Source organism: Bison bison, unplaced genomic scaffold (assembly GCF_000754665.1).
Source record: "Bison bison bison isolate TAMUID 2011002044 unplaced genomic scaffold, Bison_UMD1.0 scf7180017864145, whole genome shotgun sequence".
Lineage (NCBI taxonomy): Eukaryota > Metazoa > Chordata > Mammalia > Artiodactyla > Bovidae > Bison > Bison bison.
This window is the reverse complement of record NW_011494717.1, coordinates 6,443,407-6,470,767: the sequence shown is the minus strand read 5'-3', so window position 1 is coordinate 6,470,767 and position 27,361 is coordinate 6,443,407. Positions and strand designations below refer to the sequence as shown.

The following is a 27,361-nucleotide window of genomic DNA, read 5'->3' as shown; positions in this document are numbered from 1 at the left end:
TCCGCCTTCGTTCCTCTAGGTGAGCAAGCGCGGAGGGGGATGGCGAAGGATGTCTGCTAGAACCCCCAACAATCCCATGTCGGGTCATCTCCGGCTGCCCCCATCCTAGGCCCGCTCCCCCTGTTCAGCACCCCTCCGCGCCACCTCGGAATCGGACCCCCCCACCGGGCTCCGCCCCGAGACCCCTCCTCCTCCCCCTGCCCCGCCACCCGGTACCGTCTCCCGGGGAGATGGTCTCGATCTCCACGCCCATCGCGGTCCCACTGGCCCCGCCTCCGAGGGTCCCAGCTGCTGCCCCGACCCCGGCTCGGCTCCGGCCCTGGCCCGCTGGCACTCCGGCTCGCCTCCCCGCCGCCACTGCAGAGTCGGAGGAGGTGCGGCTGGAGTCGGGACCTGCGCAGGGAGGGGCCACACGGAAGGGAGCGGCGGGGCGGAGCGGCGCGGAAAGGTGGGGTCGACCGGGGCGGGGCCCGGGGGGGAGCGACCCTGAAGCGACTGCTCCGGAGCTTGACCAGGCTAACGATCATTAACCCACTGATTGGGGAAGATGTTGAGGAAGGCATGCAGACACTAGTGCATCTACCCACCCATCTGTCCCTCCCTCTCTCCCTCCCTCCCTCCATCCATCCATCCGTCAACACATTTATGTAGCACCTACTATAGTCAAAGCTATAGTTTTTCCAGTAGTCATGTATGTATGCGAGAGTTGGACCATAAAAGAAGGTTGAGCCTTGAAGAATTCATGCTTAACTGTGGTGCTGGAGAAGGCTCTTGAGAGTCCCTTGGACTGCAAGGAGATCAAGCCAGTCAATCCTAAAGGAAATCAAGCCTGAATATTCATTGGAAGGACTGATGCTGAAACTGAAGCTCCAATACTTTGGCCACTCATGTGAAGAACTGACTCATTGAAAACGACCCTGATGCTGGGAAAGATTGAGTGAGTGAAAGTTGTCAGACTTTTTGCGACTCCATGGACTGTATAGTCCATGGAATTCTCTAGGCCACAGTACTGGAATGGGAAGCCTTTCCCTTCTCCAGGGGATCGTCCCAACCTAGGGATCGAACCCGGGTCTCCCGCATTGCAGGCGGATTCTTTACCAGCTGGGAAAGATTGAAGACCGGAGGAAAAGGGGACGACAGAGGACATTATGGTTGGATGGCATCACCGACAGAATGGATATGAGTTTGAGCAAGCTCTGAGCTCTGGGGGATGGACAGGGAAGCCTGGAGTGCTGCAGTCCATGGGGTTGCAAAAGATGGGACACCATTGAGCAACTGAACAACAGCTCTGTGTTAAGCTGGGGGTGGGTAGGGGGAGCAGTCAACTTGGTCTCACAGGTAGGTGGAGAGGGCCAGCAACTAAACCAACACTTTAATTAACTGCACTCACTGCCATAGAGTTCAGAACGTCATGGAAGCACCAGAGAGGTACCTACCCCAGCTAGGCTGTTGGAATCTGTAGGGGCAAGTTGTGGGGGTGGTGGAAGAGGTTGGTGGAAAATAAACCAGTAATTACTGACTCTCCCCCACCCACCTACACCCCTATACTCCATCCTGCATAGTTCTTAGGTAGGCACAGGTGGCCTCCAGCCTTTCAAGGCAGAGAACTGCACCCTGGGGATACCAACCGAATTAAGACAGAATCGTTGTCCTGGAGGAATCCAGGCTGTGATGAGGACACGAACAGTTACCGCCTGGAGTGATTTAAGTTGTGGGATGAATGAATGAATGATTTCTACCAGACCCTTCACCTCCTTCCAAAGGAGACCCAGGAATCTAGAAAGGTATTTTTTGGAGGAGGTAAACATTTGAAAAATGAACGGAACTTTCAATTTTTTCTCTCTCTTCATGCATTGATGCAAAAATTGATACGAAGGTATGGTTCTGACAAGTGGAGCAGGAAGACAGGCATGGGAAGAAAAGCCTGAGCAAAGAAGAGCGAGCTCTAGAGGTGTTACTTCTCCACTTCCGCACCACTTCCGCACTCCCCTCTCTCCCGGATGGTCAAGGCACGGACTTCAGATTATCAGAAGGAGGGCTGGCTGTGTGTTCAACAAACATGATCAACTATTTTGAGGGTCAGGATCTGAAATTCCCCATGAGCTGCCCCAAGGCGTGGCCCAGAATCTGGCAGGGGTATAGCTGGCTTTAAGCCTAGTGAGTTGTAGCTATGGGCAGGCACTTTTGGGGTAAGTGTAGAATAGCGGTTTGTAATTAGGGCAGGTCCATGAAGCGGAGTCAGTTACATACACCCTATTTTGTGTATGGAGAACATTTTTCTGAGATTTTAGAGGTCTTCAACTCCTTCTCTACCTCCCCCTCCCCGCTGCTTCCCTGAAAAGCTAAGAAACCGTGTTGATTCTAGGGCTCCCAGACTCCTTCTTAGACTACGAGGACCGAAAATATGCGGGGGAAACCGCTAAACCTCTCAAGTGAGGAACGGTATCAGTAGCAGTGTTACCTTCGATGGCGTTTCAGGCGGAATACAACTCCCAGAGGTCTGTGCGCCAAACCCCGAGCTTATTGGCCAATGGGGAGGACCGTCTCATAACGGGACACAAACAATAGCCAATAGGCAGGGGGAATTGCCGAGCTTGTACAGCCCGGCTTACCTACCGGGCTCTGGGAACCGATGCTTCCGGAATCTGCTTTGGGACTTCGGATCCGAGGTCTGTGAGCTCCGCAGGCCGCGGGAAACTGATTTTCTGTGGGGCAGTGAGACCAAAGGTATTTTGTCGTTACTGCTTTCCGGCCTGGCCGCTGTAGGGGAGGCCAGGTGGGCGGGGACGGAAGTGGAGGAGGGATCTGCACTTTGGCAGACGCGGATTCGAGGAAGGGTTACAGGTGTGCGGAGAAGATGGCTAGAATGGAGGGGGGCCATGTGAGAGGGCTGGCAGATGCGGACGGGCAGGGGGTGGGTTTAAACCAGAGAATATATTACTTGTGCCTCACGAGTGACGCTTCTGGAAATATATCATAAGGAAGCCATTCAAAATAAACATGCTTTATGCATAAATACCTTTATCCCAGCGATATTTGTAAAAAGATAAAGTTGGCTATAACCAGGTACCTCACCAGTGAGGAAAAATTATGGCACTTTCTCAACAGTGAGGAAAAGTGGTATGAAGTGGCTTCTAAAAGTAATTTATAAAGCTTTTAAATAACATGGGTAAAATCCTAATATAATGTGAAGCGAAAAAATCGTGGTATGAAATGGTGCTGCTGCTGCTGCTGCTAAGTCGCTTCAGTCGTGTCCGACTCCGTGCGACCCCATAGACAGCAGCCCACCAGGCTCCCCCCGTCCCTGGGATTCTCCATGCAAGAACACTGGAGTGGGTTGCCATTTCCTTCTCCAATGCATGAAAGTGAAAAGTGAAAGTGATGTCGCTCAGTCGTATCCGACTCTTCGCGACCCCATGGACTTCAGCCTACCAGGTTCCTCCATTCATGGGATTCTCCAGGCAAGAGTTCTGGAGTGGGGTGCCATCGCCTTCTCCAATGAAATGGTGCAGTATGAGTGAAAAAGTTTAACATCAACTGCATAGAAAAATGTCTGGAAGGTTGCAGTCATAATTTTCTTTCGATGAATTTGAGTGTGTGTGTGTGAATTTACGTTTTGACCTTTTAAAAAAAATTTATTGGAGTATAGTTGATTTACAATGTTGTGTTAGTTTCTGCTATACAGCAAGTGCATCAGTTATACATACACATATAGCCACCCTTTTTAAGGTTCTTTTCTCAATTAAGTGATTACAGAGTGTTGAGAATACTTCACTGTGCTATACAGTTGTTCAGTTTCTACATTTTGAGGAGTCTTTTGTGGCCCCATGGACTGTAGCCTCCCAGGCAAGAATACTGGAATGGGTTGACATTTCCTTCTCCAGAAAATCTTCCCCATCCAGGAATTGAAGTCGAGTCTTCTGCATGGCAGGCAGATTCTTTACCATCTGAGCCACCAGGGAAGGCTCATACTGTACAGTAGGTCCTTATTAGTTATCTATTTTGTATATAGCAGTGTGTATGTCAATCCCAATCTCCCCGTATACCCCCTCTTTCCTCCCTGGTAACCACAAGTTTGTTTTCTACATCTGTGACTCTATTTCTGTTTTGTAAATAAGTTCATTTGTACCATTTTTAAAGATTTTACATATAAGCAATGTCATATTCTAAAGGAGATCAGTCCTGAGTGTTCATTGGAAGGACTGACGTTGAGGCTGAAACTCCAATATTTTGGCCACCTGATGGGAAGAGCTGACTCATTGGAAAAGACCCTGATGCTGGGAAAGATTGAGGGCAGGAGGAGAAGGGGACGACAGAGGATAAGATGGTTGGATGGCATCATCGACTCAATGAACATGGGTTTGGGTAGACTCCAGGAGTTGGTGATGGACAGGGAGGCCTGGCATGCTGTGGTTTTTGGGGTTGCAAAGAGTCGGACACAACTGAGCAGCTGAAGTGAACTGAACTGATATGGGAATTTGTCTTTCTCTGACTTACTTCACTCAATATGAGAATTTCTAGGTCCTTTTGACCTTTCTTATGTATTAATTTAAAACAATAAGTGTAAAGAACTTGAAATTATTTTATAATGAAAACACAGTAAATTTGGAAAAACAAGTTGGGGAGTATATAACTTTAAACTTACTGGAAGTGCTCCAATTCACCTGAGCCCCTTGACTGTCACTATGAATTGTCTTAGTTTTGTTTTTGTTTTTTTGTCTGTGCTGCATGTTAGTTGCAGCTCATGGGATCTAGTTCCTTGACCAGGGACTAAACCTGGGTCCCCTGCATTGGGTGTGCAGAATCTTAGCCCCTGGACCACCAAGGAAGTTCCAGGAGTTGTCTTTAAAAACGATTAGAAACAGAAGAATTAAATGGCTATAGACTGAACACCAGATCCTGGTTCTGGCCTTATCTGTCCTGAATGAATACATTCAGCTTTTCGTTTTGTAGAGGAATAAGGGTTCCTGATTTGAGAAACCGTATCATCTGAGGGTGGAGAGACTAACAGGTGTACATACCATTAGCTTCAGGCAAATATTTTAAAAGATACAAAATAATTGAGGTACACCTGAAGGTCTTTCACCTTTGTCCTCTTGGTTCTCTGATCTTTTTACTACGAGCTCTGTAACAGTGACTCCCTCTGACTGCCTAAGGTGCAATCCTACCCTATAAACATCTTAAATAAAGCACATGCATGCACGCTCAATTGCTTCAATCGTGTCCGACTCTTTGCGACCCTGTGGACTGTATCCTGCCAGTTTCCTCTGTCCATGGGATTTTCCCGGCAAGAATACTGGAGTAGGTTGCCAGATCCTCCTCCGGGGGATTCCCCCCAACCCAGGGATTGAACCTGCAACTCCTGTGTCTCCAGCATTACAGGCAGATTCTTTACTGCTAAGCCACCGGGGAAGCCCACGTTAAACTTGTTGCACACTACATTGTTCTTACCTCTGAAGCATGCTCTGCCTTCTGTAGCTCTGATTAATGGTTCATCAATTTCCCAAGCTGAAAATTTGTATGTTGTCCTTAATTCTCCTTTCTTCCTTAGCACTCATTCCACTTGATAATCTATTTCAGTTGTCTTAAAAGTATCTCATAGCTACAAGCTTGGCTCACTTTCTCATCCTGACATTCAAATTATCTGTGTCCCGCGTTTTTAAAATTAATTAATTGATTACTTTTTTTAATTGATTAATTTTTAACTGGAGGTGAATTGCTTTGCGGTGTTGCAATTGTTTCTGCCCATGGACCCTTATTAAACTTGTCAACTTCTTAGTTTCTCAGGTCTGTTCTGTACAATGTTGCATGAATGTGTGCTGGTTTCTCTAAATTCCAAATTCTTCAGCAGGCCCTTTATGATCAGAGAGATAAGGTTGGAAAGGTGTAGCAGTATCAGAAAATATAAGGCCTTTGATGCTTTGCTAAACCATTTTGTAATAACTTTTATATGTATAGACTGTGGAGACTCATCAAAGATATTTGAGCAGAAATGCAAAATTACCAGGAGCTGTGACTTTTCTCAGGCTTCCTTAGTGGCTCAGAGGTAAAGAATCTGCTTGCAATGCAGGAGATGCAGGAGATACGGGTTTGGTCCTTGGGTTGGGAAGATGCCCTGAAGGAGGAAATGGCCACCCACACCAGTACTCTTGCCTGGAAAATCCCGTGGACAGAGGAGCCTGGTGGGCTACAGTTCATAGGACATCTACAGTCCAAGTCGGACATCTCAAGATAATTCTGCCAACACTCAAAGAGTACAGGCTCTGTGGAAAAGATGAGACTGGGGTGAAGAGAAGTTCTCCTTATCTTACTCTATTTAAAGGCAGGAGGTGGTCAGAACCTGGACTAATTATTGTTATGTGTTTGAGGAATATAGGCCAAATTTCCTTCATTTTTATTTTTAATTTAATTTTATTGAAGTATGATTTATTTACAATAACATGTTAGTTTCAGGTATACAGCACAGGGACTCAGTTATATGTATGTGTGTGTGTATATAATTAGTGCTGCAGTGAACATTGTGTTGCTTGTATCTTTTTGAATTATAGTTTTCTCTGGCTATATGCCCAGGTGTGTGGGGGGGATTGCAGGATCATATGGTAACTCTAATTTTTTACCAGATTTCTTCTTGTTACTAAAGATAAAAATATTAAAATTAATTCTTCTAAAAAATTTCAGTGACTTTATTATCAAGTTTGTTTATGCCTTATTCACAAACTCTTACCCTGGGCTAACCCTGGCCACACACACCCTCAATGACATTAGACTAACTTGGGTGGCCTAAAACATACCATATAAATTGCTTTTGATCTATAATTGGCCTATTAGGAATTTTCTCTGCCCAGGAAAATGTATCATGCATTATTTATCAATAAGAGTCTTTTAAAAGTGCATAAGTAGAGATTAGGGAAGTATATATATTATCTTACACAAGACCAATGGGTTTGAGATGGCAGCCTTCTTCATTAGTTATGACAGAGGACATATTTCTCCATTTAGCAAGCTACTGCAGAACCACTTAATCTGACATCATGTGTAGAAGTAAAACAGACCTTTCTGTCTTGGTAAAAGATTCTAAGAGTAGGGACAAAGCTAGCAAAAAGGTATGAGAAAAAAATGCAGACAAATGAAAATCAAATCTACCAGTTTGGTGGTGAATATATTTCTTTGGATTTAGAGTCTGAAGACAGCTTCTCAAGTTCTGTCTTTGACGCTAAGTAAACCAGGCAGGGTTGAAAAATATCCATTAGATTCAGTGACGTGAGTAGCACTGGTGGGATGGTGGGAGTTGTTTCAGAAGAGGTGAGAATGGAATCAGTTTGGAGTGGGTTAAGAAGAGAATGAGTGGTGAAGATGGACACTGCATGATTAGACAATTCTTTGATTAAACATTCTAAGATTAAACATCACTTAGAATGTGTTTATTGATCATCATAATTGTTTTGTAATACCAAATTGCCTGTTGATATTCTTCAGCCACTTAAAATTTTGTCTTTTTAACTGGCTCACAAGAACTTTTCATAAATTATTTTTTCACATTTGAATGTTTAGTTTCACTTTTCAATTACAAAAGGACTATTTGACTAAATGCTAATTAAAAAACAATTTTTCAAAAAATACAAAAATAAAGACTGTTCAACCGTCTCTCTTTTCCCATCTCACTCCTTTTCAGCATGTACTATGAACAGTTTGGTATGTGTTATTTCTGATCTTCTTCTGCATCTTTATGTAAATATATACAAACACATGTTTATAGACATAGAGAGGTGAATTTCTTTTCATAAATAGGAGCTTACCAGATGTGTTATATTGTGAATTTCAGTGCTTTGGGGGAGGATTTTTCTGTGTCATTATTCATGGAGCTTCCGTGTTTTTTAATGTATTTCCATATTGATGTACATTTAGATTTTTCTCTTATAAAAGATGCTATAGTAAATCCTTATACATATACATGCTGGAGTATTTTTATGGTACTGTGAAAAGTCTTTCTTTTAAATCTCTTATATTTTTTACATATTTTTTTGCATTTGGATCTTAATTTATCTGGAAAGTATTTTGTTATAAGATATGGAAGGCAAGTTTCTTAACCTTTTAGAGCTTCAGCTCTGTTGTCTCTCACATAAGAATAATAGTGCTGCCCTCACTGGACCATTACATGGATTGTATTGAATTCCAGATGCTTTTGAACTGTGGTGTTGGAGAAGACTCTTGAGAGTCCCTTGGACTGCAAGGAGATCCATCCAGTCCATTCTGAAGGAGATCAGTCCTGGGTGTTCATTGGAAGGACTGATGCTAAAGCTGAAACTCCAGTACTTTGGCCACCTCATGAGAAGAGTTGACTCATTGGAAAAGACTGATGCTGGGAGGGATTGGGGGCAGGAGGAGAAGGAGACAACAGAGGATGAGATGGCTGGATGACATCACCAACTCGATAGACATGAGTTTGAGTGAACTCCAGGAGTTGGTGATGGACAGGGAGGCCTGGCATGCTGTGATTCATGGGGTCGAAGAGTTGGACACGACTGAGCAATGGAACTGAATTGAACTAGCACCACATATGGCACATTCTGGATATGTTTATTCTCTTCCTTTCCTTCTAATTTGGCCATCAAATTCCTATAGTAGCTGGGTGTGTTTATAGGATATTGTCTTTTTGCATATTCGGTAAGAGTCGAGTCATCCTGATTTCCTCTGTTTTGCCGTGTCTCACATTTCACAGAAAGGCTAAACCAGTTGTCTGGATTTGTCTGGTTATATTTTCGTGGTGTAACTTTCCTTCTTGATTATTTCAGAGAACCTTTATCAGAAAGGATGGAGTTGGGACAAGGAAAACTTCTCAGGACTGGACTGAATGCATTATATCAAGCAATACACCCAATTCACGGCCTTGCTTGGACTGATGGGACTCAGGTAGTCCTGACCAATTTACAGCTTCACAGTGGAGAGGCCAAATTTGGGGACTCAACGGTCCTTGGACAATTTGAACACGTGTATGGGGTGTCCTGGGCCCCGCCTGGTGCAGCTGACACACCCACTCTGCTCGCTGTCCAGCACAAGAAGTGTGTCATCGTGTGGCAGCTGTGTCCTAGCCCTGCAGAGACAAGCAAGTGGATGATGTCTCAGCCCTGTGAAATCAGACAGTCATGCCCTGTCCTTCCCCAGGGCTGTGTGTGGCACCCAGAAAGTGCCATCCTGACTGTGTTGACTGCTTGGGATGTCTCCGTGTTCTACAATATCCATTGTGACAGTTCCCAAGTCAAAGTGGACATCAGCACTGAAGGCCTCATTCATTGTGCATGTTGGACCCAGGATGGCCAGAGGCTGGTGGTGGCAGCAGGCAGCAGCCTACATTCTTACATTTGGGACAGTGCTCAGAAGACTCTTCACAGGTGCTCCCTCTGTCCCATCTTTGATGTGGACAGCTACGTGCGTTCAATCAGAGCCACTGTGGACTCACAGGTCGCTATAGCCACTGAGCTTCCGCTGGATAAGATTTGTGGGTTAAATGCTTCTGGAACTTTTGACATTCCTCCTAGTGGTGAAGACACTTGCCTGCATGCTTTACCAGTTACTGATCGAGTTTCCTCTGAAACAAATTCTGAAACACCAGTGTCGTCCGCCTATTCTGAGCCTCTGGATCTAACTCATATCCACTTCAACAGATTTAAATCTGAAGGTAGTTCTCTTACTTGTCTAAGAAAAAAAGACTACTTGACAGGAACTGGCCTGGATTCTTCACATTTGGTCCTCTTGACCTTTGAGAAGGAGGTTACCTGCAACAGAAAAGTCATCATTCCAGGCATTCTGGTTCCTGATCTAATAGCATTTAATCTTAAAGCACAAGCAGTCGCAGTGGCTTCTAATACATCTAATGTAATTTTTATCTATTCTGTCATTCCATTATTAATGCCAAACATCCAGCAGATTCAGTTAGAGAGTAATGAAAGACCAAAAGGCATATGTTTCTTGACAGATAAATTACTATTAATTTTGGTGGGAAGACAAAAGTCCATGGACTCGGCATTTCTTCCTTCTTCAAAATCTGACCAGTATATGATTCGTTTGATTGTTAGAGAGGTAATGCTGAAAGAAGACTCTCCAGTGACACTGAGTGAAAACCAAAGTGGTAACTCTGCTTTCAGTACTCTGATAAATAAAACAAATATAAAAAAGCTAATTGAAGATCTTTCACCAGATTTTTGTCACCAAAGCACAGGGCTCTTGTTCACAGCTAATAGCAGCAGTCAAAGTGGACAGCCTGGAAGAACCCTTATTAAAGAAATAGAAAGTCCGGCATCCAGCATCTGTGATGGCTCCACATTCCTAGAAACTCTAGATGCCAGGCCTGTTAACTGGTCAGTAACACCGCCCAGACCCAGCGGCACACCAGCCCACACCAGTACCGCAGAACCTCCTAACTTAGAACGGGAAAAGGAAACGTACCAGCTGTCTAAGGAACTGGAAGTTGTATCTAGGAACTTGAGTGAAGTGCAGCGACATCTTTCTGAACTCAGTGACTTTCTGCACAATGGAAGGAAATCCTCTCCAGTGTACCCACTCTCTCAGGATCTGCCTTATGTTCACATCACTTGCCAGGTAACTTCTCTGGGGGAGCTACCACTGGCTCCTGTAGCCAATATGTGCTGCAAGAGAAATTTATTGTTGAGGCAGTAGGGTTCTAATTGAACTTCACTGAGCTGGGCATGTTATGTTCAGGCAAGCTGTTAAACCTTTTCAGGTTGGTTGGATAGGCCCACATAGCAATATACACCATGACTTTATCATGCGCATGGTATGAAAACATGAATTCTTGCACTCATTCTGGCAATCTGTGTTTAGAAAACAAATTCTTAAATCATGCTGTTTCATTGAGAAGACCTTTTCTTATATGCAGTTGCAAGCTCTCTTCCATTTATAAGAAAGGTTATAGTCATTATAATTTTTTAATGTATCTATGTATGCCTGTATATGCAAACATAAAATATTATTTAAATGGGCTCATATAATATCTATTTTATCATGAATACTTTCCCACTGAACTTGGCCCTGCTTCTCCTTCCTGTAATCCACTGTTAGCCAGCAGCTTAATGTGGATCCTTGCATATTTTTTCTTTCTACTCGTATAATCTTACACAGATCTTTGCCTAATTCATAGGTATATAGGTGTTGGGGTGGTGATTTTCTCTTTGTTTTACAAACATGGGGTCATATGGTGTATTCTTTACTTCATGCTGAGAGTATTCTGTTTATTCAGTTCTTCCCTTGTTGATGGACATTCACTTTGTTTTCAGTTCTTAGCCACTCCAAATAATGCTGTAATAGTATTCTCGTATGTATCTATTTATATTCATACTTTTATTTCTATTGGCTTGGTTCCCAGAAGTGGAAGTGCAGATTTGAAGAGTGTGTAGATATATATATATATAAAATACGTATATGCTTCTACTTTTAATAGAGTTGCCAGATTGCCTTTCAAAGACTTTTTACTAAACAATGAATCATCACATGCCCATCAGCAATATATGGGACTATCCTTTTCCTTACATCCTCACCAATCTGATGAATGTGAAGTAGTATTTCACTTTTATTAATTGTTTTTCCCTTACTATTGGCTATGATGAATGCTTAATCGTGGATGACTCTTTGTGACCCCCATGAACTGTAGGCTGCCAGGCTCCTCTGTCCATGGGATTCTGCAGGTGAGAATACTGGAGTGGGTTGCCATTTCCTACTCTAGAGGATCTTCCCAACCCAGGGATCGTACCCTGTCTCTTGTGTCCCCTGCATTGACAGGCAGGTTCTTTACCACTGCGCCACCTGGGAAGCCCCTGGTAATTCACTACTGTTAATGAATTTGAGTATATCCTCCTGTTTTTTGGTCAGTTGAGTGTGAATTGCCTTTTGCTCATTTTTCGCTATTGAGTTACCAGTTTACAAGAGGTTTTTCTACAGAAATTGATAGATGTGTAGTAATCTATGTTTTCTTATATTATTTTTTAGTTTTAACATTAGTTTTTACATTTATGTTTTTAATCATTGATTAAAATTTTCTGAAAGATAAATAGTTGCGCTACCAACATTATTAAAAATCCATCTTTATCCCACTGAACTTGATCTACCAAATTTCTCATATATAAACTTACATATCCTGAGATCTAATTCTGGTTACTTCTTACTGCAGCCACTGTAATACTGGTCTTTGTCTAAAACTTTAACAATACCACACTGATTTGATTACTGTGGAGTTATATATTTTTGTTTAAAGATATATAGATATATCTGTTGTCAGTTGATAGCATTTTTTAAGCAATAAAGCATTTTAAAATTAAGGTATGTACATTATTAGACATATGCAGTTGCATACTTAACTACAGAACATGCACTGTGCATCCTCCACGGCTTGGTTATGTGTGACTCTTTGTGACTCCATGGACTGCTGCACCCCAGGCTCCCCTGTCCATGGGATTCTCCAGGGAAGAATACTGGAGTGGGTTGCCATTTCTTCCTCCAGAGGATCTTCCCGACCCACGGATCGAACCCATGTCTCCTGCATTGGCAGGAAGATTCTTTACCACTGTGCCACCTGAGAAGCCCAGAATATGCACTGCTGCTGCCACTGCTGCTAAGTCACTTCAGTCGTGTCCAACTCTGTGTGACCCCATAGACGGCAACCTACCAGGCTCCCCCGTCCCTGGGATTCTCCAGGCATCCAATGCATGAAAGTGAAAAGTGAAAGGGAAGTCGCTCAGTCGTGTCCGACTCTTAGCGACCCCATGGACTGCAGCCTACCAGGCTCCTTGGTCCATGGGATTTTCTAGGCAAGAGTACTGGAGTGGGGTGCCATTGCACTAGGAAACCAAAAAACTTCATGTGGCTCACTTTATTGTGACACTCACTTTATTTCAGTGGCCTGGAACCAAAACCTGCAAAATCTCTGAGGTATGCCTGTTTCTAAAACAGCTGAGCAGTTTTTCCTCACCATCTGATTGTATCTTTCTCAGGCTGCCATCCGTCATCCTATAATGCTATTAGTCTCATCCTAGAAAAACCAGTTCCTAAAGATAAAGACATAACCTTGGGGAGGAACAGAGCAAAAGGAAATTTGGGGTTGTGGCTTGTCTGATTCTTTAGTTGTGCAAAATAATGCAGCAAAAAGCTCCTTATTTAACACTGAAGTTCAGAGTGGTAATAGATAAGAATTTTTTAAACTGTACATTCTATTCTTAGGAAATGTTAACCCCATTGCTTCTGCAATCAGTTTAACAATTTTTATCTTTATTTTTGAAGAAATCTCATTTTGTACATCCTGTTGTTGAAAAAAGAATGATGCTTCTCTGCAATGGCAAGCTAAGACTCAGCACAGTCCAACAGACTTTCGGCCTCTCTCTTGTTGAAATGCTACATGGTAGGTAAAATTCAGAAGGCGACTCTACCCGACATCCCCTCCCTCAATTTTGTGACTGTCACTGGTGATGAAATGAAGTGTACCAACCATTCAGTGATTCAGTAGACAGTTAAAAAGTATTATTAATAGTTATTGTATATCTAGGCCTGTTATAGGTGCTGAAACACATGGAAAATATGGGTTCTGCCCTTAAGGAACTTATAACCTAGTTGCAAAACCTGAGTGCACACATGAAAAAACTAAATAGAGTTACAAAGCAATATGTAACAACTGCAGAAGATGACAGAAGACCTCGTATATACCAGTTGCATTAAAACGTAAAAAGCATGGCAGAATATTTCTTTCGTGTTGAGGGGGGTGCTCTGTGCGCACACAAACATTCTTTCATTTGTTTATGTATTTATTTATTTTAATTTGAATTTATTTGTTTTAATTGGAGGCTAATTACTTTACAATGTTGTATTGGTTTTATTAATTTTGGGGCCACACCACATGCCGAATGAGATCTGAGATCTTAGTTCCCCAGCTAGGGATTGAACCCTTGTCCGCTGCAGTAGAAGTCTTTGCCACTGGATGGCTAGGGAAGTTCCTACATTCTTTTTTTCAAAATATTCTTTCCCATTGTGGTTTATCACAGAACACTGAATATAGTTCTCTGTGCTATACAGTAGAACCTTATTGTTTTCTTTCTTTTGGGGGGCCGTGCCTTGAAGCTTGTGGGGTTTCAGTTCCCCAGCCAGGGATTGAACCCAGGCCACAGCAGTGATAGCCTGGAATCCTAACCACTGGGCCACCAGGAAATTCCCATAGAATATTTCTTAAAGGCATTGTCATTTTTTTTTTTTTTTAATTGAAGGATAATTGCTTTACAGAACTTTGTTGTTTTCTGTCAAACCTCAACATGAATCAGCCATAGGTATACATATGTCCCCTCCCTTGTGAACCTTCCCCCCATCTCCCTCCCCATCCCACCCCTCTGAATTGATACAGAGCCCCCGTTTGAGTTTCCTGAGCCATACAGCAAATTCCCGTTGGCTATCTATCTTACATATGGTAATGTAAGTTTCCATGTTACTCTTTCCATGCATCTCACCCTCTTCTCCCCTCTCCCCAAGTCTGTAAGTCTCTTCTCTATGTCTGTTTAGGAGCATCTCACCCTCTCCTCCCCTCTCCCCATGTCTGTAAGTCTCTTCTCTATGTCTGTTTAGGAACTGTCATTTTAATATGCAGCAAACATGCGCACATGAAGGACGCTCCTAGATGGCTTAGGACTGACTCATGCCTGTGTTCCATCCTATGGGGAACATGGTGGTTTTCTTATGCCTCAGTCTTCAGGACAGCCACACACTAAACATAAATTTTTTTTTTTCCATTCCTTTTTTTTTTTCCTGCTAAACATTATAGCATCAGCATTTTTCTATTTTGATACATGCATTTATGATACAACTTGATAATTGTAATTTTTACTGGGTTAACATTCTATCTTGGATGTACCATATTTTTTTTTCCTTCCAGTTTTATTGAGATACAGTTGACATACAGCACTATAAAGTGTACAACATAGCAATTTGACTTAAATACATCATGTAAGTTAGTGAACAGCCACCATCTCATATAGATAGAAAAAATTTTTCCTTGTGATGAGCAGTATTTACTCTTAATACCATATTTCAGTTTGCCTTGTTTTCTTTGACATTTAAGTGGTTTCCAATTTTTCATTATCATCAATAACACTAATAAAAACCTTTCTGTATTTTATACATTTTTGGAAAGTGTAGATTTTCAGAAGTGAAATTACAGGGTCACAGTAGACTCAAAAGAACCAGAGAAAGTCCAGGTATGTGTTACACCAGTGGTCCTAGGTTACTGCAGAACAAACTATTTAGGATTATCTGGGCACTTCTAGCCTGGCACTAGTCAGCTCAACCTTCTTGGGTGTCTAGAGGCTGGTATGGATCTCAAAAATATAGAGGTTTCCTCCATAGAGTTGCTATTGCCAGCTGCGCATAGTTTCTGGAGAAACTATTAGATGGCATTAGAAAAGGTAGGGACGCCATACACAACCCCTAACATCAGCATGCACACATGCACACACAAGCTCAAATACATGACACTGACCCTTTAGTGCCTAGCCCGGGCATTAATACATGTCCCTTAGCTCTACCTGTCACCTGTCGTCAATATCCCATTCCTGCCATGGAACCTGACCCTAAGTTTCACCCGGCCCCTCCATCTCTGTAAAGTCTTGCGATGGTCAGGTTCAGGATTATCAACTACTACATTCTTTCTCTCAAAAAAGTTGTATTTGTGATATTTTTCTTTATTGAGTAAGACAGGATATCCTGAATTGCCTGTATGTTTATTTAGAATTGCTTGTGTGTTTATTTTAGAATTGCCTGTGTGTTTATTTTACTTTGCAGACTCTCACTGGATCCTTCTCTGTGCGGACAGTGAAGGCTTCGTCCCCTTAACTTTCACAGCCACACAGGAAATAATCATAAGAGATGGCAGGTCAGATGACTTCCGAAACTCTGCCTCAGAGCCTTGATAGCAATCCTTCTCTTGGAGTCTTCAGTGATGGATTCCCCAAAGCGGAGATACTACCGGCTCTTCTGACCATACTGGCAGTGTAGTCTGATACTTGTCAGCAGAGTATGTGCTGAACAGCCTCGCAGACCAGGCCATTACTAACAAGAGCTGTTTTCCAAGGTGGACGCTCCCCAGCTGAGGTCTGCAGTGCCGCTGGGAGGTAAAGCACTTGCCATGGCTGGCTCTGCCACTCTTCCCCCCAGGCTGCTGTTCCCTGCTCTGCAGCAGAGCCCAGTCTTTGTTAGATGGCTCAGAAAGCAGTTATTTATGTATTCATGACTGTGTGGTTTTGTCTAAGGGCAGAATTCCCGGCACAAAACAATATTATGGTGCCATATGGATTGTGTTTTATGGTTTCTCTGAGGCTTTCTGTCCCTTGCCCAAAACGGCATTAAAGCTTTTAGAAGCACTTAAAAGGTACCTCAAGATTGTAATAGATCTTCTTCTTGGCTTCAAGTTGAGTGTGAGGAGTGCTGGAGAACATCTGCTCCAGCGTCTCTTTTTACCCTCAATGAGTAGGAATGCACAGAGCTCAAAGGAAAACAAAAAATCGATTCATTTCTGCTCCCAGGACTACCTAGAACAGGAAGTAGTTCTGATGTTGGATTTAAACCTAACCCTCTCACTTCCCTAGAAAATTCTGGCTGACAAAAGTCCAGGAGCTCCTGAAATCTGGCCCTGGGCATATTTCAAATGATACTTAAAGTGCTTTGACTCCCCCGGGCCCCACTGAAGCAGGTCCTGATGTTACTAGCACAGTGCCAAGCACAGGTGAGGCCTGTGGCAGGATTTTGTGCGGTTGTCACTCAGGTTTTTCTCCCTGAGAGGTTACTCATCTCCTATTTTGGGGATCATAAAAATGCCCTATTTTTCTCCCAGTAATTAACTCCCTTAGTTTAAATTGCCACCTTAATTTGTCTATTTTTATGTTCTCCCTGTTCAAGTCTTACAGGCCAGCATAGAATCTGTGAGAGAAAGTATTTCAGAAAGTTGAAGGTTACACTGAATCTGAGATAGTTTCTTATAATTATGGGCTAAAGCACCAGTTTAACCTAGTGGAAAGAGCCCTGATCCCAGCTTCAGATAGACTCACCACTTTTCACAGAGTCATAAACTTCTGGCACTGCAGCGTAACAAATGGATTGATGTGTGACTAGTCAGAACACATCTGCAGGTATGTTGTTGCAGCCATAGGAGCTCAGATGCATAGGAGCACAAATGCTTCTTCTCTTTTCTTTTAAAGTCATCTGGAAAGATCTTATACCCTTGAGGACTCCTGTCTGCTAGTTTATGAAGATGGAGCAGGGATAGGGAAGAGGCGAGAGCCACTTTGCGGTTGAAATGCATTAGAGGAGCTGCTCGGGTAATGGGAATGGAGGCCACTTGTCTGGAATCAGTTGCTGGAGAGCAGTGGCTGAGGACAGCCTGAGGCCTGGCTCCATTTTCGAAGGAAGTATCTGGTGGGGTGAAACCACACAACTGTGAAGCCTCAAGACGGGGTCTGGGGGACCTGATGGCAAAATCTGTGTAGGTGCCCCAGAGTGTATGTTACAATTGTTTCGCTGGTCAGAATCCTGTGAATGAGTCTTCAATAAAATCACTAATGGTTGTTGCAGCTGTTGTGAATGTTTTTGTTTTTTAAGTTTATTTATTTTTGTGTGCATCAGGTGGCATGCAGAATTTCCCAGACCAAGGATTGAACTTAGGCCCTCTGCATTGGAAGCGAAGAGTGCCAGCCACTGGACCCCCAGGAGAATTCTGTTGTGAATGGTTTTTTTTGTGTGGGTGTGTGTGTGTGACCATTTTAATATTTACTTTGTGATTGTTTCTGGTATGGAGGAATGTTCTTGATTTTTACATATGTTGTCTTCGTATTTCTTCTGGTGGACAGTCCAGGATATAAATTATTTCTTTCCAACAAATCTGATCCCATGACAGCTCTCATACAAAACATGTTTCCCTGGTCTCTACTGTATATAATCATTGAAATAAATAAAAGATAATCCAGTATTTGTTGTTTTGGGGAGAGAAGGAAACAGGGAGAGAAGAGCTAAATACTTTAAATTATTGTTTAATGTTATATTGAGAATATTCTACATAGAAACATTACTTACAAATCTCATTTTGTGCCCCAATCTTAAAACGTTTTGTATGGTATTATTTAGTAAGTGCAGTAGATGTAGAGTATTAGGAAGGCATGATGATAAAGTGAATCACCTATCCCGAATTTAAGAGCCAGAACATACTAGGAACCGTTCAAGCTCCCTATGTATCCCCTCCTGGACCCTTCTCCACAGAAGTAACTCCACCCCAGATGCTTATCTCTTGATTGTTGTAAATTATCATTTCTTCTTTTCTACTTTTTATTTTATGTTTTTAGCTGCACCATGGGGCTTGGGGGATCTTAATTCCCAGACCAGGGATTGAACCCAGGCCACTGTAATGAAAGCACCAAGTCCTAAGCACTGGACCACCAGGAACCTCCCTTTTTTTGTTTATTTTTGGTTGTACTGGGTCTTCACTGCTATGTGCAGGGTTTTTCTATGTGTGCTGAGCGGGGGCTATACTCTAATTCTGGGGTGAAAGCTTCTCATTGCGGTGGCTTCTCGTTGTGGTAGCTTCTCATGGCGGGGCAGAAGTTCGAGGCACACAGGCTCAGCAGTTGCAGTGCACAGACTTAATTGCCTCGGGGCATGTGGGATCCTCCTGGATCAGGGATCGAACCCATGTCCCTGCATTGGCAGGCAGACTCCCAACCACTGGACGACCAAGGAAGTCCCAACTTCTAGCATTTGATAATGGTAGAACCCACACGTTGCAACACTTTTCTCTCAATACATACTAGGTATATGTGTGGAATGGGTTGGTGGAGACTAAGGAGAGACCAAGTTAGGGGTTTTGGTGACTGGATAGATGCTGACATAGATTTACCTAAAATGCAGGAGGCAGAACAAGTGTGGGGAGAAGGACATGTGATGTTTTAACTGCCTGGAGGACACTGAGGTGGGCATCTGATCTCCAGTTCTGGGCACAAAACCATTTCTCCCATTTCTAACTGCTCTTAGGCAAGTTGCTTAATTCACTAGTCTATTTTCTCACCTGAAAATGAGATAATACCTGCTTCATAGGGCTGTCATGAGGAAGAAATGGAATTACACCCTTTGGTCAGCCCATGATCGCCTCCCATCTCCGAGATCCAACACTTGACCCCTGGGGTGGCCCCGACTCGGTTTCCTAGGAGACTGCACTCCCGGGAAATAGAAGTAACATCAAAAGTAGCACAAGCTTCTGATCCCACCTGCATTGCCCAGGTTTCCAAAGCACTGCATAACCACCTGGTAGAAACTGCCTTGTACCTGGTACTGTCTCCACACGGCCAGTGATTGTCCAGTGTTAAGAAACTGTTCTGGGAACTTTCTTGGTGGCCCAGTGGTTAAGAATCCACCTTTCAGTGCAGGGTACTCACGTTTGATCCATTGTCAGAGAACTAAGATCCCAACTAAGAACTTAGTTCCCGAGGGGTAACTAAGCATGCCAACCCAACAAAGACAGTACAGCCAAAAGAAAAACAAGCAAGCCAACAAAAACCTGTTCTGTAGGGTGTGTGAGTGTGCAATGTGTGACGTATGTGTGTGCTGTATGTGCCTCTGCAGAGCAGGGGGTGAACAGAGTTTCCTATCAGCCGCTTTCTGAATCAGGAAGAGAGGCTGAGCCCAGCTCTTTCTCTGGAGCCCTGTGACCTCAAGGATCAGATGCCCTTGTCAGTGTTACGGGCCCAGAAAGCTCAGGCATCAGACAGACCGGGTCACACTCTGCACTCTCTTTGAGGTCAGGTTCCTTCTCTTGCTACACATTTGTTGTTGTTCAGTCGCTCAGTCATGTCCGACTGCAACCCCATGGACTGTAGCACGCCAGGCTCCTCTGTCCTCCACTGTCTCCTGGCGTTGGCTCAAATTCATGTCCATTGAGTCAGTGAAGAACTCCACTCCAGTATTCTTTCCTGGAGAATCCCATGGACAGTATGAAAAGACAGCATTTGTAGAGGAAGCCAAATGCTTTAAGCTCTGAGGAGCACTATCTGAGTGTGTCTGAGCTCTGACTATCTTAGACCTTCAGTCTCACCTCACACTTATGAGGCAGCCAGAGGGCTAAAGAGGAAGTGGAAGGGGGCCTAGCCCTATAGTGGGCTTGGGAAGGGTAGAACTGGGGGTGGGGGAGGAATGTGGGGGGCAGATCTCACCTCCTGGTCCCCCTGTGGGTACCCAGGCTTCTCTAGGAACACTTGCTGGGGCATCAAGGCCCCAGGGGTTCCCCAGCTCCTCCCCAGGCCCCAAACCCACACAAGCTACTATGGTCCACTGCCCTAGCTGATGTCCTCAACTCCTTGTCTCCTCCCACAGGGAACCTGTGGTCCGAGGAACTGCAGATATTCTGGGACACATGGCTGAGGTAACATGGCCAGTTTAAGTGACATCAGGCACCCTCCCCTTCCCTCCTTGAGACAGATTTCCCAGGAGGTGGGATGAGAAGGCTGGCCACGGTCACATTTTACAGACTCAAACAGAGCTTCCCAGGTGGCTCAGCAGTAAAGAATCTGCCTGCCAATGCAACAGATGTCAGAAACGTGGGTTCAGTCCCTGGGTTGGGAAGATCCCCTGGTGTAGGAAATGTCAACCCACTCTACTCTTCTTGCCTGGGAAACCCATGGACAGAGGAGACTGGCATGCTGCAGTCTGTGGGGTTGCAAAGAGTCGGACATGACCGAGCACACACACAAGCAAGCAAGTAGAAGATAAACCCTTTAATTTGTTTCTGAAAAAAATAAACCTCAGTAGATCTTTCTTCCCCAAAGACATGGTGGCCTTTAGAAAATAGTGGTTCCTGTGATTTTATAAGATGAACTTTCAGAAAAGTATTCCCACAAAAATAACTTTTGTTCATAAATATGATTGATCCTTGGTGGCTCAGTATCAGTCTGTGACCACGTCTAGAAACAGTGTCATCAGCTGAGCTGTACAAGGGGAAAGGTCTTGAGAAACACCTCACGCCCTGTTCAGCCTGTCCCCGCTGCTGGCCCCATCCGCTCCGTCTGGGGTCTGCTGACCTCTCTGGCTACATCTGTGAACCTCTCCACCTGGATATCGCAGCATGTCCATCTGTCCCCACTCTGCCCATTCACATGCTGTCTGTCAGCCTCTCCATTAGATGATCACTGCACCATCAGGAGAAACAGGAATTCTGTGTGTCTGTCTTGTCAGGTAGTTTTGCCATCCAAGCAGGTTGGTGGGCCTGGTGCTCCCACAGAAGTCTGCAGACCAGGCTGGCAGGGGCTTCCTTTTTCCAGGAATAGTTGCTACAGGAATGCTTTCCAGGTCACAGGTTGCCCAGAGCTGGGTAGTCAGCGGCACAGGCCTCTCTGAGATGTCCTGAGGTCAACAGGTAAGACATGAAAGGTGGAGCCCAGGCCGCTCCCTTCAGGAGAGTCACTGAAGACTCCACATCCCTGGGGAAAAGACAGGTTGTGTGTAAACGGTGAGGCGGGGGTGCCAAAGGGCTGAAAGGGGGGGCCTGGAGCCCAGAAGATGCTGCTCCTGACGTGCTGGCTCACAGGGTCTCAAATTCAAGCCAGAGTGTAGCTGGTCCTCCTGCGGGAAAGAGAAGAAAAGTCAGAGAGGAGGATGAGGGTTGGCGGGGGTCGGGGAAGTGTCAGTGGCTGCTCCTTGTCTCCTGAGCAACTCCTCCCCTGCTCAACCCTGAGAACGAAGCTACAGTCCTGTTCCTCCAGGCCCCACCCACGTGTCATTCCCCAAACACAGCGCATGATCTCAGTATGAGGGGCTGGAGTCCCAGGCTGTCCCCACTGAGCACTGAGGGATCCATGATGGAGCCACTTCCTGGCCTATCCTGTGTGGGCCTCTACCTGTACACGGGCTCTTGTTTGTAAGTTTTTGAGCGTGTGCAAAAACGTGGACACAGCTTGTGACTATCTGCTTGACCAGAAATGTTGACACTGCAGTGCCTGCTTGGACTTTGGCTCTGGGCTGAGCTCATGGGACACAAAAATGAAAACAGCCCCCTCAGCTGTCAAGGTCCCCACAGTCTACTGTGAAAGCCAGGCAGTGAGCAGATTGTCCCCAGGGCAGAGGGGTCTGTGCGTCCAAGTGGGAAGAACAAGGTGAGAGAGTGGCTCAGGGCAGCTGGTGTGGGGAGGAGTGGAAGATGACCCCGGGGTTTCAGCCCCCAGGCTGGAAAGTGGTGCCGTTCATTGTGATGCAGCAAGAGCCAAGATTGGAGAACAAAGATGAATTCCGTTTGGGGCCCATTAAGATGGACTGACTGTACTTTCTCAAGGGTACAGTGGATAAGAATCTGCCTACCAATACAGGGGACATGGCTTCGAGCCATGGTCCGGGAAGATTCCACATGCCACAGAGCAACTAAGCCCGTAGACCACAGCTAATGAACCTGGGCTCTAGATCCCAGGAGCCACAACTGCTGAAGCCCTCGCACCCTAGAGCCCGTGCTCTGCAACAAGAGAAGCCACTGCAATGAGAAACCCAAGCACCTCAACTAGAGAGCAGCCCCTGCTCACTGCAACTAGAAAAAGCCCACGTGACAAAGAAGACCCAGTGCAGCCAAAAATAAGCAAATTAAAAAAAAAGACTGCCATGCTTGTGGAACATCAGGTCCACATGAGAACTGTGCACATCTGCGCGTCTCCCTAGGTGCTCTGCGGTGTGTACCCATGAGTGTGAGGTGCCTACCTCCCCAGGGAGCGGGAGTTGGCCCGACTTGGCACCTTGGGAGTGGGGCCGACCATGAGGATGCACAGACCAATGAGGATCATGCTGGTGGGCACAGCACCGATGAGGACCTTGAGAGTCACCACCACCTGCTCCGACTGCCTGCAGGCTCCTGACTCGTACCCTGCGAAGCTGGAGGAGCCCCCACCCTGAGCATCCAGCTCAGAGCCTCCTGAAGGAAGGGGCCCATGGGCCCAACCCCCACCCTATCCTGAAACTTGGATTTGTTTTCTGGCCGAATCAGTCTAACTGATTTGGGAGGAAGGGAGTGTGAGGGAACAGGCAGACTGGGGAGGAGTTCAGAGAGAGCTGTGAATGCGGGGAGTAGAGGTTTCAGAAGGGGTATAGCTGCTGAGACCTGCACCCCTTCCGGCTGGGGTGGGGGTTCCCACACACTCCCCAGACTCGTGGGTGGCCCCTGGCTGGCTCGGGTGGGGGACTTTGCCCTTCGCTTCGCACACCACTTGTCTTTTGTGCCTCTGGGACAGCCCGACTCTGGGACTCACTCCAGGCTGAGAGTGGAGATGCCCAGGGCGCCTGCTCCCGAAAGCTTGGTGAAGAAGACGTAGGATGAGTAGAAGATGGTCTCCAGGCCTGGGCCATGCTGGTGCTGCAGCTGGAAGTCATCGACCACGTCTGGAAGCATGGACCTGGGGGCAGGGGCTGCAGAATTATGTCTTTTATCTCTTCGGGAGCTGCCAAACTGAGGGCTCCTTGGGGACAAAGACTGAGTCAGATTCACCCCTGGGTCCCCACTGTCCAGCACCAGGACTGGTCCAAAGAGAGTCAGGCAGTAAAAGTGCTTGTACTTCCCTGGTGACTCAGACAGTAAAAAATCTGCCTGCAGTGTGGGAGACCTGGTTCAATCCCTGGGTTGGGAAGATCCCCTGGAGGAGGGTGTGGCAACCCACTCCAGAATTCTTGCCTGGAGATTCCCATGGACAGAGGAGCCTGGCGAGCTACAGTCCATGGGGTCTCATAAAAGGCAGACACACTGAGTGACTAACATTTTCACTTTCTTTTCACTTTTTACCCAATACACTTTGGCAGCCTCTACCCCTGAAAGGGGGAGAGCCTGTCCCCAGGGGAAGGGGTCTGGGATCGCAGGTTGAGATGAAGGGGGGACACCCACTGGGAAGGACGGGAGGCCCCTACTCCTTGTGCCCCTCACCCGGCCTACCAGGGTAGCAGCAAGGACACAGCGATGCTCAGGCCAGACACAAAGGCCACGACATATGCCACGGGCACCATGGGCACAGCAGCCAGCAGGATTGCAAAGGGCACCATCGCCTAGGGAGACAGACACGCTGGCGCCTCCTCTGCTTGTACCCCTGCCCCACACACACTCATAGCTGCTCTCGGATTCACGCACTCACCAGTCCTTACTGATGCCCTCTGAGCCTGGCGCTGGGATAGACACGGAGGACGCGAGAACACACTGCCCCCTCAACACCACCCCAGGCCTGGCTTCCTGCCTCACTCACACAGATCCCGAGGGCCGACATCCTCTTCCCAAATCGCTGCAGAACCCACTCCCACATCGGGGTGCTCAGCACTGCAGAGACCTGTGAACGGACAGAATCGTCATAGCCCAGGAAGCCCTGCTGGGGCCTCTGCCAGATTCTCAAATGCTCAGCTTTTAGGTGGGACACTTGACGTTGACCTTGTCCTTGGTTAGAACCAGTGGCTGAACTTTACGAACTTTATGACCCTGACCCCAATTCCACCCTCTGCTGAAATGATGGTACTAGTGGTAAAGAACCCGCCTGCCAATGCAGGAGACATAAGAAATGTGGGTTTGATCCCTTGGTTGGGAAGATCCCCTGGAGAAGGAAATGGCAACCCACTCCAGTATTCTTGCCTGGAGAATCCCACGGTCAGAGGAGCCTGGTGGGCTACAGTCCATAGGGTTGCAAAGAATCGGACACGATTGAATCATCTTAGCAAAAAGCCCAAGCAGAGTCCAAAATACTGACCACCAGAACTCCATCACACAGGTCATGTCAAGGACCACACAGCCCTGACTCAGGCCTCTCGCCTCCACCACCCCATGTCCCCTCACCAGGATGGTCAGCACCATGCCCTGGACGTGGTCTTGAAGCTGGGAGGCGTGTGTACAGAACAGGACCAGGTAGCTCTGCTCCACCTGAGGAGTCGACAGGAAGTAGGCATGTACAGGAAATGGCAGAAATGTAGAAATCAAGGGCAAGCCTGAGGTCTTGAGTTGGGCCTTCCCTTTGGGCCTCCAAGCTCTGGTTTCTGCTACCATCATGCAATCCCTTCCCCAACAATGGAGTTTTATCCCGACACAGGTTTAAACACCATTCCTAGTCTCCCCCTGGCACAGCTGAGATGGATGGACTTTACCCCTCCAGACACTTCCTGGTGTCTGGGCCCTGACTCGCCCCAGTCCCACTAGATCTGGTAGGTTTCTCTCCTCCCAGCATCAGCCTTGCCAAGCCCTTGCCAGCCACTGGTTTTCCTGTGGTATGGTGGAGACGAGAGATTAACCTGAACCTATGCAAGCTCAGTATGGCCAGAGCCCAGCCAGTGGGGATCAGCCTGGCCAGACATACCTGAACAGCTGCTGAGATGAAGAGGAAGGAGATGACCAGCTTCAGATAGGGCCGATGCCGGACCGTGAGACCTAGCCCAGCCAGGAAGCCCACGCCCTGGCCGGATGCTGGGGTGGAGGGGTCTGTAACATTGGAAAGGGACATCTTGGATTGGTGGAGTTCAAAATAAAAACTCATGCCCAAGAGGAGCGACCAGCTTCTGCTTCCACACTCTGTCTGCAGCCCTGTACCTACCTGATCGCTCCTTCACCCCCAGGTAGAGCAAAGTACTGCACACTGGGTAAGTCAAAGCAACCACAGTGGCTGCAATGAAGTAGAGACGAGTCTGTGGACAGGACAGAACTTCAGTAGGGGTGATGTCTCCAACCCGTGGAGGTGGGGATACCCAGGGGCCTGGCAGGAGTGCCTCCCAGTGGGAGCAGAGGGACCCTCAGTCCAAGTCCAAGGATGCTGGGTGCTCTTCCTCTCCATCAGCCCACAGGAGGGGCAGATCTAAGGGCCCAGAATGGTCCTTCCGCTGACCCTGTGCCTCCTGTGGGCATTCATGTAACCACGAGTCAAATCCCTCCCTCCCTCTCTGTCATTTTTTTAAAGCAAACATTCATTGCTTCTGTCTTCGGTGTGCTAGACCCTGAGGTTACAGTGATGAATAAATGACCCTGTGCATCCACAGTAAGGGGCTTGGGGTGAGGGGGAGACAGATCCATGAATAGACAGTTACAGTGTGATGTACGATGACACAGAAAATGTCGAAAATAGAAACGGTGCCACCGAGCATTCAGAGAAAGACACATATGGAATAAAGTACATATAAGGCCTGCATGGGAGTAACAGTCACCCAGTTCAGGATAGGGGTTGCCTTTGGTGGGGGAGGAAGGAGGGAGATGCAGAGCTTCATCGGTGTAAGGGGTCCCACTTTCAGAAAGCTCTGCACTTGGGAGTTAATGCTCTGCTCTCTTGAAATTCGGGACGGTTTTATCTATGAATTTGTGTTTGGTAAGTGCAGTCTATGGGACAGCAGAGCTGAAACTAACAAGAGGCCGCTGGACACTTCTCACCATGGCTCACAGCCTCAGTGTGAGCCATGAGGACACGAGGCAGGGCAGGTTCTCAGCTTCCTACTCCCTACTTCTTGCCATCCTATGCCCCACCTGGCCTCCTGCTCTCCCACCCAAGGGGAGCTCCTCAACCCTGCTCCCCACTTCTACCCTCTGTTCCACTATTCTCACCTAGACAGTGACCCAGAAGCTTTGGGGAGGGGCCTTGTAGAGGCTTTCCTGGTGGCTCAGATAATGAAGAATCTGCCTACAATGCAGGAGACTTGAGTTTGAGCCCTGCATCAGGAAGATCCCCTGGAGAAGGGAATAGCAATCCACTCCAGTATTCTTGCCTGGAGAATCCCAGGGACAGAGGAGCCTGGTGGGCTACAGTCTATGGGGTAGCAAAGAGTTGGACATGAGTGAGCAACTTTGACTCTCATTTTTTTTTGTGGCGGGGGGCCCTGGGCCTGGAAGCAGGGAAGGTAAATCTGCAGGCCACAACCCCTCTGATCCTGGGCTCGTAGCACCATGATGGGCTTTGAGGGCAATGGGGCATAGCCTCTCACCTACCCAGATCCAGACAATCTCTTGACTGGGGCAGTGGGCCATGGGAAGGGGAGATTGACTCCCTGCTCTCTCTGGGGCCCTACAGCTTCATTTCACACTGTACGGAAGCACATTCTGTAGCTGGGCTGCAGGTGTCCTGGGGATCTCTACACAGGACTTCATTGTAATGTTTTCTTACAGGCAGTGAACCATGGGTGCATGATGCTGGCACTATGCTCATAACATTATTCTCAAATGTTGGTGAAGGTCAGTGATGTCATTTGCTTAAGAAGAGGGGGAGTAGAAGATGCACTTGACAGATAAATAGATGCTGCTGCTGCTGCTGCTAAGTCGCTTCAGTCGTGTCCGACTCTGTGTGACCCCATAGATGGCAGCCCACCA

General features: G+C 46.3%; 3 protein-coding genes across 3 annotated transcripts in view; 1 reads left to right on the top strand and 2 right to left on the bottom strand.

The window, feature by feature from the left end:
* The window catches only part of FKBP1B (FK506 binding protein 1B, 12.6 kDa), a 10,948-nt gene extending 10,555 nt beyond the window's left edge, over nucleotides 1-393 (bottom strand). Inside the window, exon 1 of the mRNA XM_010840554.1 lies at nucleotides 217-393. Coding sequence (XP_010838856.1) covers nucleotides 217-253 — 37 coding nt within the window. The 5' untranslated portion in view covers nucleotides 254-393. The remainder of the gene's footprint in view (nucleotides 1-216) is intronic.
* Nucleotides 394-2,618: 2,225 nt separating this feature from the next.
* Nucleotides 2,619-17,991, top strand: LOC104989029 (chromosome unknown open reading frame, human C2orf44). Its single transcript, XM_010840555.1, has 5 exons — nucleotides 2,619-2,727; nucleotides 8,793-10,596; nucleotides 13,288-13,405; nucleotides 15,826-15,916; nucleotides 17,662-17,991. Exons 2-5 carry the CDS (start codon nucleotides 8,812-8,814, stop codon nucleotides 17,759-17,761), a joined length of 2,094 nt encoding a protein of 697 aa, XP_010838857.1. The 5' UTR covers nucleotides 2,619-2,727; nucleotides 8,793-8,811; the 3' UTR covers nucleotides 17,762-17,991.
* Nucleotides 17,992-22,693: 4,702 nt separating this feature from the next.
* Nucleotides 22,694-27,361, bottom strand: part of MFSD2B (major facilitator superfamily domain containing 2B) — an 8,995-nt gene continuing 4,327 nt past the window's right edge. The window contains exons 6-12 of the mRNA XM_010840685.1: nucleotides 25,608-25,698; nucleotides 25,374-25,495; nucleotides 24,860-24,943; nucleotides 24,282-24,362; nucleotides 23,978-24,087; nucleotides 23,304-23,447; nucleotides 22,694-22,929 (exon numbers count right to left, since the gene is read on the bottom strand). Coding sequence (XP_010838987.1) covers nucleotides 22,755-22,929; nucleotides 23,304-23,447; nucleotides 23,978-24,087; nucleotides 24,282-24,362; nucleotides 24,860-24,943; nucleotides 25,374-25,495; nucleotides 25,608-25,698 — 807 coding nt within the window. The 3' untranslated portion in view covers nucleotides 22,694-22,754. The remainder of the gene's footprint in view (nucleotides 22,930-23,303; nucleotides 23,448-23,977; nucleotides 24,088-24,281; nucleotides 24,363-24,859; nucleotides 24,944-25,373; nucleotides 25,496-25,607; nucleotides 25,699-27,361) is intronic.

What these genes read in the sequence shown, in the direction of transcription:
- LOC104989029 (XM_010840555.1), top strand. Translation starts at nt 8,812, where the DNA reads ATGGAGTTGGGACAAGGAAAACTTCTCAGGACTGGACTGAATGCATTA. An exon ending in ATGTTCACATCACTTGCCAG is followed by an intron (nt 10,597 to 13,287) that starts GTAACTTCTCTG and finishes TTATTTTTGAAG; the next exon opens with AAATCTCATTTTGTACATCC. An exon ending in ATAATCATAAGAGATGGCAG is followed by an intron (nt 15,917 to 17,661) that starts GTCAGATGACTT and finishes TGTGTGCATCAG; the next exon opens with GTGGCATGCAGAATTTCCCA.